Source organism: Arachis ipaensis, chromosome B2, assembly GCF_059453495.1.
Source record: "Arachis ipaensis isolate K30076 ecotype BB chromosome B2, ASM5945349v1, whole genome shotgun sequence".
Taxonomy (NCBI): Eukaryota; Viridiplantae; Streptophyta; class Magnoliopsida; order Fabales; family Fabaceae; genus Arachis; species Arachis ipaensis.
This window is the reverse complement of record NC_142437.1, coordinates 10419069-10432261: the sequence shown is the minus strand read 5'-3', so window position 1 is coordinate 10432261 and position 13193 is coordinate 10419069. Positions and strand designations below refer to the sequence as shown.

At 28.7% G+C, this 13193-nt stretch overlaps 1 protein-coding gene, 1 non-coding gene and 1 pseudogene across 2 annotated transcripts; 2 read left to right on the top strand and 1 right to left on the bottom strand.

Annotated features, from left to right (window-relative positions):
• Nucleotides 1-6949: 6949 nt before the first annotated feature.
• On the bottom strand, nucleotides 6950-8130 carry LOC107626800 (BON1-associated protein 2). Its single transcript, XM_016329699.3, has one exon. It carries the CDS (start codon nucleotides 8023-8025, stop codon nucleotides 7450-7452), a length of 576 nt encoding a protein of 191 aa, XP_016185185.3. The 5' UTR covers nucleotides 8026-8130; the 3' UTR covers nucleotides 6950-7449.
• A 1410-nt stretch (nucleotides 8131-9540) lies between these two features.
• On the top strand, nucleotides 9541-10272 carry LOC148573015 (ninja-family protein AFP1-like; annotated as a pseudogene).
• Nucleotides 10273-11065: 793 nt separating this feature from the next.
• Nucleotides 11066-11136, top strand: TRNAG-GCC (transfer RNA glycine (anticodon GCC)). Its single transcript has one exon. It is a non-coding gene; the product is annotated as a tRNA-Gly (tRNA).
• Nucleotides 11137-13193: the final 2057 nt, after the last annotated feature.

Genomic DNA, 13193 nt, shown 5'->3' with positions numbered 1-13193 from the left:
ATACTGGTGGTGGTGGTGGTAGTTCTGGTTGGGCGTAGGCTTCTGTTCTGGTGGTGGTGGTGGTGGTTGATTTTGGGGTAAAGGGAGAAGGGTATTTTCGTTCGAGGGACGACTTTTAAACAAACTGAAACTTTGGGGACCATTTCGTAGCAAAAAAAAGGGGTAATGCTAGGTAGACAAAAAAAAGTCAGAATTTGTCTTATTTAGCATTAATTAATTATCGCAACAATTAATGAATGCTAAATAAAGCAAGTTATGGCTGTTTTTGGCTGATTTTCTTTGGTTACCAAACATTTCCGAAAAAAAGTTGGAGACGATTCCGATTTTCGACCTTTACATTGGGGACCAAAATCGAACTTAACTCTATTTTTTATTAAAAAATAATTTTATTTTAAAATAGAAAATGTAAAAGTACTCCTTTAATTTATTTTAGTATACAATTTATTAATTTTTTCTTAAAATTTTATTTTGTTTATAAAAAGTAACACATTACTTGCTTAAAATAATTTTTTAAGCTTTAATAAAAATATTTTTTAAAACCTTTTTTTTTTGTAAAAATAGGGAGACTCAAACCCACAACCTCTAGGTGAGTATAGAAAGACTATGTCATTTAAACTATAGCTCGTTTGGCAAATATTTTTTAAAACTTATATCCAAACATTTTTGTAATGATATAAAAATGCTATTTTTAATTTTTTATTAAATAATAATCCAAACTAACACTCCTCCATTATTAAACAAATAAATTACATATTTACTATTTTACATCAAAATACAAATATTTATTTTTCTACATCTTATTTCCCAAATTTGTTGAGAAAAATAAAAAAAATTATTCCAATTTAACTGGTCGTACTTATCAAATTGGAACAGCAAAACACAGCATAACTTTCAATTTATTGACCTTTCTTTCTTTTAATATAAATGTGATAAAAAATACCTCAATTAACTTAAAAATAAAAAATATCAATATGCTGAATTGTATTTTGTTGTTCTAATTTTACTAATACTACCTGTAAAATTGTAATAATTCTTTTTTCTCTATTTTGCCGTTAGTAATTGTAAATTGTATGGCTGTGAAATTGAAAAATAATATATAAAATAGTAAATATTTTTAGTTTGATGTATAATGATAAATATATAACCGATAAACACATCCTACATTTTAAATTGGGTTTTTACTTTCATTTTCACATAAATGTTAAAGAGTACTCTATACAAATTAAAGTTATATAGAAAAAATATATAAAAAAAATTTTATAATTATTTTTTACTATATTATTATTGTTCAAAATATGGGTCATAATTTTCTCAAATATTATTTTATCCCATAATAAAAAAGATATATAAACTTAAATTTTTAACATATAATTCACCAAATGTTAATTGACAATTTTTACATCAAGAGTGGTCAATTAAGTAATTAACTGATTCGGAAATAGGAAGGAAGAAGGGTTTGTCACAAGTCACAAGTGTGCTTAGTGGACTCAGTCATTTGAACAATATCATGAATCATAAATGTGTTAGTTTGGCACTTTGGCTTATAATGGAAATAAAGCAAAGCCTAGGCTGTATTTGTTTGGTATTTTCATTTTCATTTTTATTTTTATTTTCAGTAATTTTTATATTTTAGATTTTATTTAAAAAATAGTAAAATAATAAAATTTTATTTTAAATCTTTATCTCTTATTTTTTTTATAAAATTTTGAAAATAAAAAATACTAGAAATAAAAAAAAAAAGTGCCAACCAAAGCAATCTTTAGAGTTGCGGAAAGAAAAAAAAAGCATTAGGTCCCGGGCTGAGGTTCACCATAAATTTGGACGGATCATAAACATCATTGTCTACCACATTAGTCTAATCAAATATTCAAATTTTATAATACACGAATAATTATAATGATATAATAAAAAATTATTATAAAATGACAATTGTATTGTATTGATAAATTAGTAATTTATATATATTATTAAGCAAAATTTTAAATTTGTTTCGAAAATCATTTCTGCTTATAATGTGTTTCAAAAATATTTTATACCCACAAAATTCAGTCAGTCATCATAATTTGTGTATAAATACATTAATTATTTAACTTATTTTCAGTATCTTTTTTAAACATATCTTTATACAAATAAACCTATTTTTCATATATACATTATATTTGTTTATTAATTGTTACTTTACATCCCTTCCACTAGTCAAACAATTTAATTCTCTTATATGAAGTTTTGTAGTTTGAAATACTTTTGAAAAACCAATTTAAAATTGTCCTCTATATTAATTGACATTGTCAATTTGTCATGAACTCTAAGCAATATTAAATTAAAACAATATAGATTTTGTACTTTTTTGAGTTTCTTGAACAAGATGGTGACTTTTTGACTAGATAGATAAGAGTAAAGACAAGGATCACAGTCATCGATTTTATCACCGCCGCACCGAATGCGCCGCATTTACACTTACCAGTTGCCCCTTCACCATTTTCCTGCTGCGCACACTGCCGCCACAGTCCCTTTTTTTTATGATTCAGCGGTTCAGCCTTCACTACAATTTAATACCAATTCAAAATCCCCGCATATTCTTTTTTTTTACACAACTATTTTACAGAAAAAAATAATTGAGAATTAATATTCAATTTAACTCTAAAATTATAAAATAAAATTTAATTTAACTTTTAAAATTATAATAGACTTAAATTAAATTTTAAAATTTATAATCGTAATTTATATTAAATTTTAAGTTAATTTTCGTTACTGATGTATTAATTTAGTAAATTAACTTGTTGCGATTTGAATTTTTTATCTAAATTTTATGTGTTTAAAATTTATTAGAATTCTTGAAAAGCCAATTAAATTTATAGAAGATTTAGTAGGTATTAGCTAAATGAAATTTAAAAAAGAAGTCCAAAACTCCAAATCAACAAAAAAATCAGTTCAAAATTAACGTGAGTTACTGTTATAAATTTTAGAAGTTGAATTGAATTAATTATAATTTTAAAAATTAATTTAAATTAATTTTAAATTTCAAAAATTAAATTGAGTATTATTTTAAAAAATTACCTATTTAAATATATAATTTTTTTTAAAGATAAATGTTATTTTATTAATATAAAATAAAAGTATTTCTATAAGAAAGTACAAAATAATTGGATATTTTCATTTATTACCAACTGTGACTGAAAGAGTAAGAGTTTAAAGAAGAGTAAAGTAAGAGTAAAGAAAACTAGCAGCATCTATAAGGTATGGCTCACGAGTTCACGCACTAAATTGCTGGCTTCTTTCACTATTTCTGGTGCCGGGCTTATTACCTTCTCAAAAACACACCGATTCCTCGCTTTCCAAGTGCTCCAACACAGCGCCACTATGAGGAGGGTCTTTTGTCTACCGTTGAATTGAGTCACTGCTCAGGATAAGACTCGTTGTCACCAATTGAAAAAAGTCTCTTCTCTCATCCATAGGTCAGGGGTTATTAAGTTTAGACTCCATATTATTGAAGACATGGAACATTGGAACAAAGCATGAGAAATTGATTCAGCTTTCAACATGCATCTTGGATAAGTGGCAGGAGTAGATGCCATATCAACTTAATTAATCTCATATTTCTTATTTTAAAGGTTAGTGTTCTTTATTTTAAAGTTAATATTATGAATAAAAACAATATAAAATTTATTTTAATATGTTTATATTACAGTAATTATAGCTCAAATAACATAATCTTTTCATACTCACCTAAGAGGTTACGGGTTCAAGTTTTTCTATCTTCGATATAAAAAAATTATAATAATTATATTATTTTAAAAAAGAAAAAGTCTAGAGGCCAGCAACTTTATTAAATTCTGGCCAGCATGTAACCAGCAAAGAAAAGTGAGTTATTGGATAAAATCTCACACCATTAAAATCATCATTGATGACTATTTGATGATTACAAATCACAAAAGTTGCTCGCCCCTAATATTTCTCTTTAAAAAAATATTATTCAAATTAAAATAATACTTTTTATTATTTAACAACGTTATTTATCAAATTGTGCTAAATTTTTTTTATCAAAATATAAAATAAAATGACTTCAATGTTAATAATATTTCATAACTATCGAAAATATTATAAATATAAATATAAACATACTAAAATTTACCACATAAAATATAATATATTCTCTTTAATAATCATGCATCTCAATGAAGAAAATCATGTAAATAATATTCCCACCATAAATTACATTAACATCAATATAATTTTAGTTAAAATTAATTTTTGAAAATTGATACAGATATATATTTGCAAAAGTTAACCCAAACACTAACAAAATTCTGTAAAATCCAATCAAAGAAGAGTTTCGTGAAACGGGTAGAACTGAAACACGTATGTATTGGAAATTGTTTTACATCCACCAGAATATTATATCTAATCAAATGCCTAAATTCCTAAAATTAGGTCACCATACATATCATTCCAACAAATATCACATTCTGACGCAACAAACCATCTAGTAATGGAAATTCTTAATTCATCAAATCCAAATTAAAAGCGGAAAATAGAGGAAGTAAATTGCTTTCACGCTAGAAATACCATTACATAATTACAGTACATTAACATTACATTATTATATATAAATTCCATAAGATAATTGATATAGATAATTGAAACATTAATTAGTAGGATCCTATATTCCTATTCTCAACGGCATATCCACATCAAAATAATATATATTAATCTTTTTTGTTTATTTCAATTGATTGAGTCATTTAAACTCGATTTGACAAAAAATTTATCTCGTTCAAAAATATAAATATCTCATTTTATATTTAATAAAATAAAAGATTATATGCTTGTGATTTGATTCAAAAATCCATCTATAACTTTTAAATTAAAAAAAAAATTATCTTTTATTATATATGTTTACTAAAATTATTTTAAATATTAAAAATAATTTTATCAAACATCATTTTATAACTTATAAAAAATTATTTCATTTTAACTCACAGGAATTACCTATTCGAGGAGGTCCGTGGAAGGATATTTGTCAGATACAGTTCAAGAATCAGGAAGTGAAGCAGAAGATGATTACTGGGTTGTCCATGAAGGTGGGTGACGGGAGACGAACTCGGTTTTGGGAGGATGTCTGGATTCATGGAGGTTCTTTGAAAGATCGTTTTCCAAGGCTCTTCTCTGTTTCAAACAAAATAGGATCGGTGATAGGGGATTGTGGGTTTTGGGATGGGTTAGTGTGGATATGGAATTTCCAGTGGAGGAGAGAATTATTCCAATGGGAGTTGGATCTAGTGAACCAATTTCACCACACTTTGAGGCTGGTGAAAATTGAGTTTGGAAGAGAGGATAGAGTTGTCTGGAAATATGATAAACAAGGAATTTTCTCTACTAACTCATTTGTGCAGGTGTTGCAGGTGGAAACGGTCCCGGAGGATATATCAAGCTACAGCTTTACTAGGACTATTTGGAAAGGCCTTGTCCCACCTAGAGTGGAGTTGTTTGTATGGTTTGTCCTAATTGGCAAGGTCCACACGAAGGAGAGACTGAGTCGGTTTGGGGTCATTCACCAAGAAGATAATTTATGTGTTTTATGTAACAATAGTGTTGAATGTGGCCACCACTTGTTTCTTGGTTGCAGCTTTTTTTGGCAGGTGTGGTGTGCTTGGTTATCATATGTTGGTGTGCAATGGACTTGCCCGGGTGCGATAAAGGAGCATTTCCAAAGTTGGACTGAGATCTCAAATAGAAAAGAGGAGCGCAAGAGATGGATGGTATGCTTTTGTGCGATCATTTGGAACATATGGTTGGAACGAAACAATAGGATATTTCAAAATAAAGGAAAAGGAGTTGAGGAGATTATCAACATGTCCTTTCTGAACTACAAGGAGTGGTTAGGTGCAGACCCTTTCTGTTGTTGATGGCAATGTCGGAGATGACAAAAAGGGTTATCTAAGTTTATTCTACTTATTTGCTTTTAGTTTGGTTACTATGTTGTTATCATCTATGCTCCACTTGTTGTGTTGAGCTTCTCTTTAAAAAAAAACAATACGAAATTTAAATTCATGACGAATAAATTCTTGATAGCAAAAATGTGGCTAATTTTTTTATATAAAAAAATATTGATATTTTTATTAGGAATTAGATTATTTGATATAATTATAAATGGGTGGATTATGTAGATGAGAGGTCAACACAAAAAGGATATGTTACAACTTATAATACCGTAACAACATCTTAATCAATACAGGAGTGTGTTGAAAAGGTCAGTATACAAATAAAATATTATCTTCACTTTCAGGTTAAAAATAATTTCTGCAGGAGAGTGATCCAAAATAAAAATAAAAAATATTTTAAAAATCTTTGCCAAACTAGTGATACAGAAACTCATGGTGTGTTTGGATTTGCGTTGGAGAAGAGAGAAATTCGTTTGAGTTCCTTGAACGCTTCATCTTCATGTGCAACATTTTTATGCTGTAAACGCAGAAGTGATTTCTGTCTTCAACCCAGGTTTACCAAAAACTAAAAATTCTAGCTTTTCCGTTCACCTTTTACATTGGATTGAACTTTATGTTCTATGTACCAATTATGTCCTTCATTATTCATATGTTTATTATTTTTTTATAATACTTTTTTTTAATATTCTCTTGTATATATTATTATTTTTTATAAAACTTCTGTTTTTTTATATGAGTTCTTTTACTATTATTGTTATTTCTTTTTTATATGGAATAATTTTTTTATTTTGTATTATGATTCTATTAATCCTATTAGAATACTAAAAAATATTAAGAATATTAAAAAAAAATTTAAATTTATTTAAATATTTAAAATAAAATTATAAAATAACATAAAATAGTTATTTAAATTCATGTCTTTTTTTAATAATTTTTTATCTAAAAATAATTTTGAATAATATAATCCAAACAATATTTAGTTTACTATAATCCATTTTGAATTAGAATTACCAAACATAAACCAGGTTAATACTAACTCACTTTTGATTAAAATCAATTCTACAAAATCAATTTTATACAAACCTCCCTTTACAAACCGTAATCCAAACCCACACTCAACTATCCCACTCTTACAAAAGAAATAGAACTTTTTCAACGAAGATAGTTTTGATTCACAAGACTCGAACGATGTAAGTTGAGAAATTAAAATTCTACTGAAAACAATAACACCACACATTATGTTAACATATTCAAACTTAAAGACAAATTGGAAACTAGCTCATATATAGTGAGTTCCTACTTCCAATGCAACCTTCACTCTAAGAATTAGTTATTCAAATTTTGCAAAACACATTTTAACGCTGGGAAGTTGCATTTTCTAGATCTCATAAACTTAGGTGATCTTCCAATCTAATCTAGAGGAGTTAACCACAGATTCAAACATAAAATAAAATAAAAGCTTCTAGTAATGATTAATGAACATACTGAATAATTTTGCCAGCTGTAATCAGATGTTGTTTCTCCACCAAACAGGAATGCCAGTAACAACCGCATTATCAGAAGCAGACGAAGAAGAACAACCCTCACTCTTTACACCAACCACCTCTTGGAACCCATGAAAACCGTCACAGCCACCACCAACCACCTTCGCAAGCGGCGGAGCAGCGGCCAAATCCCTAACGGAGAAATTAATAACGCCATTCTTCAAGCCATCCCAATCCCTTAACCGGTAACACAAGAACTGAAGGCAGTGATCGGGTACAACGGTTCCCAGGAAATCAGATAGTGCCACCCTGGCAACCCCAACGTCCCTAACGGATCCCGTGGGGGACGTCTTGCACTTCACCTCAAACGCGATGCTACGCGCGTGTGCCGCAACTTCCACAACAAACTTCTCGTTCCACGAGACGAAGCCGTTGGAGTTGCTGCCGTTTCCCTTACACGACGTCGTGTGGGCGGTTAGGGATTCGGCGCGTACCACCACGAACACGTTCTTGGTGGCGGTTTTTCCGTTCACGCGGAGGTTCTCGGCGGAAAGCACCGTCAGCTCGAGGGTTCTTGGTTTCGTTTTGATGGAATCCATAGTATTTTGAGAGCTCTTCTTTTTCTTTTTTCGGAATGAAGGAAGGGACTTGTAAATTGTGAACTCTTTGGCACGTGGGTTTGAAGTAAGAAAAAGTGTACCGGGATAGCAAAAAATTGAGTAATCATTATTAAATAAAATTTTATATCGTTAAAAATATTATTAATTATTACAAATCATAAAAGTTAGACCCTAGCATTCCAATTGAAGTAATAGTTGATACTTGATAGTGAAGTATTTTCAAAGCGTGATTCGATTCAAAATCTAAATTAAATCGGTTTATGTTTTAATTAATGTCATGTATAAGTGGAATTTGGATTTTCTAAAGTTTAAATTTTACTTTAGAAAATAAAGTGTGATCTTTTATTATTAATTTTATAGGTGGAACAAAAAATAAATATGAAAGAAAAAATATTCAAGGATAGAAGATCAGATTTTACTCTTTAAAATAAAATTCAAATTTTAAAAAATTCAAATCCATACAAGTATACTTAAAAGAGTGAAAATTCATGTGTCAGTTAATTTTATCTGAAATTTATAATTAAAAATAATTAAATAATTTGATTAAATTTTTATCTAATAATTTTTAATTATAAAAATTTGATTTTTTTTTGTGACGGTATACAAAATGGATTACACTTGAACTTTTACTATTTAAAATATAATATCTTTAAAATATTGTTTTCGTTGAACTAAATTAAAAATTAATTCTTATAATTTGATTCAATTATGTAAAATAAAAATTTAATAAAAGATGAAGATTAATATATAATTATTTTTATGTGATATTAATAGCTGAAAATTATTATAATCTAAACAAATATTAAATTATCTAAACATAAATATTTTTTTTCGCTCATGATATTTTATCTAAAAGATGACACACATGAAGATTGAGATGTGTCTCGTTTTTTGGATAAAGGGTGAGGAGAGAAAAGAGTATCTAGTAATTTTTAAATATTAATTTTACATAAAAATAATTGTATGTAAATTTTCACTTTAATAAAAATGTATTTGATTTGAATGGATAATTTTGTCTTTTGTATTCATTTATTTGTAATACAACCTACCATTGTTACGAGAGTTAAACCTCAAAGTAATCCATGAGATTCACAAAATGTACCGATTTAGTCTCTGACTTTTCAATTACACTATTTATGTCTTCGAGATTGAAAAAAATGCATCTATTTAGTCCCTTTCCGTTTTTCTGTTTAGACTGCTTCCCGGCGGCAATAATGTGGCAATAGATTGCCATGCTAGAGTGTCAATTGAAAGTGTTTAACCCAATGTGATCCCTAAGCCCTTTTTAACCCTAATCGCTGCATGGGTACAAAAATCATTTGATTCGACCTTGTTTCTCTTTTGGTTCATCACCAATCTTCGGTTACCTACCAAAAACAAACTTCAATTTTTAAGTCCTCATGAATTCTGAGCTATCTAGGTATTCTTACTTCCATGAAAGAGCTAAGGTAATCTTTTTTCTTCTTTTTTGTTGTTTCAATCCCAAATTCTTCAATGGCACAAGTTGTTGAGGAAAGAGAGAACAGCAGAACTCGCATGAGTAATTTTCCAAGAGATATGCTAAAAAGGTTTATGTCAGTGAACCATCTTCACCATCATGAGCTACAACAACAACAACATCGCCATGGTGATGGAGATGCAAAACAAGAGATTGAGCTGAGCCTTGGTCTTTCAATGAACGGTCGTTTTAGTGTGGACCCAACAGCAAAGAAGATCAAGAGAACAACATCAATACTCGAATTCTCATTCTCAAAGTCCCCTCATCAGAGATGGAGATAATAACAACGGTAATAATAATAATAATTAAGATATTGGGGTTACTCTAATAAGATGCCAATGCCTTGCACAACAAATCTGATAAGAACATGTTCCCTTCCAACAGAGACAGAGGAGGAGTGGAGAAAGAGGAAGGAGTTGCAGACGCTGAGGAGGTTGGAAACAAGAAGAAAGCGCTCTGAAAATCAGCAGAGGAACATGAAGGTCATGAGAGAAAAGAGTAACGGTTCTTCTTCTTCTTTCTCTAAAGATATTGCTACTTTTGTTGATGGAAACAATAGCAATTTGGTGGAGGCTGCTTTGAATGAATTTAGTAGTTTGGAAAGAATGACATTGTTGAGTACTAGCGTGGTAATCCATTGCCACACATCACTGTCGCCAGGAAGCAGTTTTGACGAAAAAACGGAAAAGGATCAAATAGGTGCATTTTTTCCAATTTCGAGGATATAAATAATGCAATTAGAAAGTCAGGAATCAAATCAGTACATTTCGTGAATCTCAGGGACTACTTTAAGATTTAACTCTTGCTACGACGACCATTAATTATAAGACGGTTGCTATCAATTATTAATCAAAGAGAAAACAGGTTAGAGTTCACCTTTAATAGGTCAGACTTATAATAAATAATTTTAAAACTTAATTTGATTTAAAATTTGTTAGGAAGTTTGATAATTTAAAAAAAATACAAAATAAATAAATACAATTAAATAAAATTAAAGATATAAGATCAAGTCCTTGTTATTATATTTTTAGTACAATAAAATTATATATTTATAGGTCTAAAATAGTGGGAATGGATCTTTTTAATTGTTAAAAAAAATTGAAATATAAAATATAATTTTTAATTTTTTATTATTCTCTCTTTTATATTTATTTTTGGTTCTACTTATAAAATTAATGGTGAGAGATCATATTTTACTTTTTCAATTATTAAAAAAGTTGAGAGGATCCATTTTCTAAAATAGCCTATCAAAGTATTTTTTTTGTGGGCCAAACACAAACTTCTCCCAAATTATTTTTAAACCGTTCTCTTTTATACTAATATATCTAAAGAATGAAAATATATTTTTAAAATTTTGAACGCATTAAATCATTTCGATTCTAATTAAATCATCTAAAAAAAGCTGCATCTGCACTCCTAAATTCACAAGAGATTGTGTGTGTATATGTTTGTGGGATAAGAGAAGTGGTAAGAAAGTTGTTCTTATTGAAATTAAAAACTGATCAACTAAATTTCATCAAAGCACCAGTGGTCTAGTGGTAGAATAGTACCCTGCCACGGTACAGACCCGGGTTCGATTCCCGGCTGGTGCAAAGTTTGTTCGGAGCGGTGATGTAATCCAAACTTTGTGTTGGATAGGGTCCTTCACGTTCTGATCCAATTGGATGAACTCAAGTGCCGTCTGAGCTCTTCTTTTTGTACTATTTTGAAAAGGTGTGAAAATATTTTGATCATCTAAGACTTTTATCTTCATTCTCCATAGACATGTTGTTTAAAAAAATGATAAACTGAAAAAGTCTTATTTCGGACCAATTGTTCTTTTAAAGTGCAAATAATTCTCTAAATTTTACTGACCTAAATGAATATTTTCTCTAAATATTTTATTACATGATGAATTTCTCGGAATAATACAAGTTCGCTTGCAATATATTTGGTTGTAACTACCTCTAACTTACTAATTCTTCAAGAATCAAGAGTATTATATTTATATCAATTCTGCTACGTTATCAACAATATTTTTGTCAACTTCTTCCAACTCTTATTTATAATGGTATTTAATAGAAGTGTCTTTGTAGATGTGTCTAATAAAAATATTTTTTTAGATTGTGTTAGGGGTCGGCAACTTTTGTGATTTGTAGCCATCAATGATGATTTTAATGGTGTAAGATTGAGGTGAGATTTTATCCAATGGCTCACTTTTCTTTGCGGGTTACATGCTGGTCAGAATTTGAAAAAATTACTGACCTCCTAGGTTTTTTCTTTTTTTTATGGCTATATTTAATAAAAGTGTCTTTACTCTTTATAAATATATTTTTTAAATGTATCCCTTTATATATGTGTTTAAAATATAATAATTAACTATTGTTAATAATAAATTAATAGATAATATGTTGGTACCCTATACTTTTCCTATTTATATATATATATAAGTAGTTATCCACATTGGAGAGACAAATCTACCAACAAGTACCTGCGTGCGTTTTTTCATGTACCAAATAATTTCGTTGTGATTACCATGAATCGTGAATTAAATAAATATTTTTCCTCTTTGGAAACTCAAAGGTGAATTTTGATAAATTAACATTTTTCACATTGGAATTCAAATGCACTATATACATGTACTAGTATTTGGCATGAGATTAATGAGTCAAAGACCTAACGCATAACATATTTGAACAACGAGACATAGCTAGATAATTAAAGTTTTGAAAATTATTCTCATCTCATGGGATATATTTTAAAACAATTTAATTTATATACTTTTTTTCTACAAGAACAATCTCAAACTAGGGATGACAATAGTTTATTATGGGACAGAGACTCCTCTCTCATCCCTATTCCTATCTTATTTTTGTCACAGATTCTTGTTTACTTTTTTTTTAATTGCGATGGAGACAAAGATATTAAATTTTTAAAAATTAATACAGTTATAAAAGATGGTTATAATAACGAGCAATGCTAGGGGGCCAGCAACATTTGTGATTAGTAGCCATCAATGATGATTTGATGGTGTGAGATTGGCGTGAGATTTCATCCAATGGCTCACCTTTCTCTGCTGGTTACATGCTGGCCAAAATACAATAAAATTGCTGGCCCCCTAGACTTTTCCTATAATAACATCTAAAATAATATAATTCAATCAAATATATCAAATTAAATATAATTCAAATACAAATTTAACATAAACAACATACATACCAAAAATTTTAACATATAAATTAAAATAAAATAAAATAAAATAATTTCCAACAAACTAATATAATAATTCTTGGTTTAAGATTTAAATTTATTACATAACATTATATATATTAGATTATTTAAATAAATTTTTTTTCGCAGAAATTTCACGAGTCTCTGTGAGACCAGGTACTTCAATCTCCACCTTCGTGTTAATTTATTCCTGGGACAGATTTCTCTCTTCGTAAGAATTTTGTGAGTTTCAAATAATTTTTCTGTCCCGGATAATTTTTATGGATATCTGTAGGTGTAAATTCTTTTGCAATTCCTACTCAACTAATTTTTAAACAAAGTTTTAGTTCTAAAAGATAAGAAAACAAAATAACGAATGCTAATTATGTTTTCATAATCTCATTACAATACTTTTTGTCCAATAGAATAAATGTTAGATTGTGCGTTGCTCACTAAACTA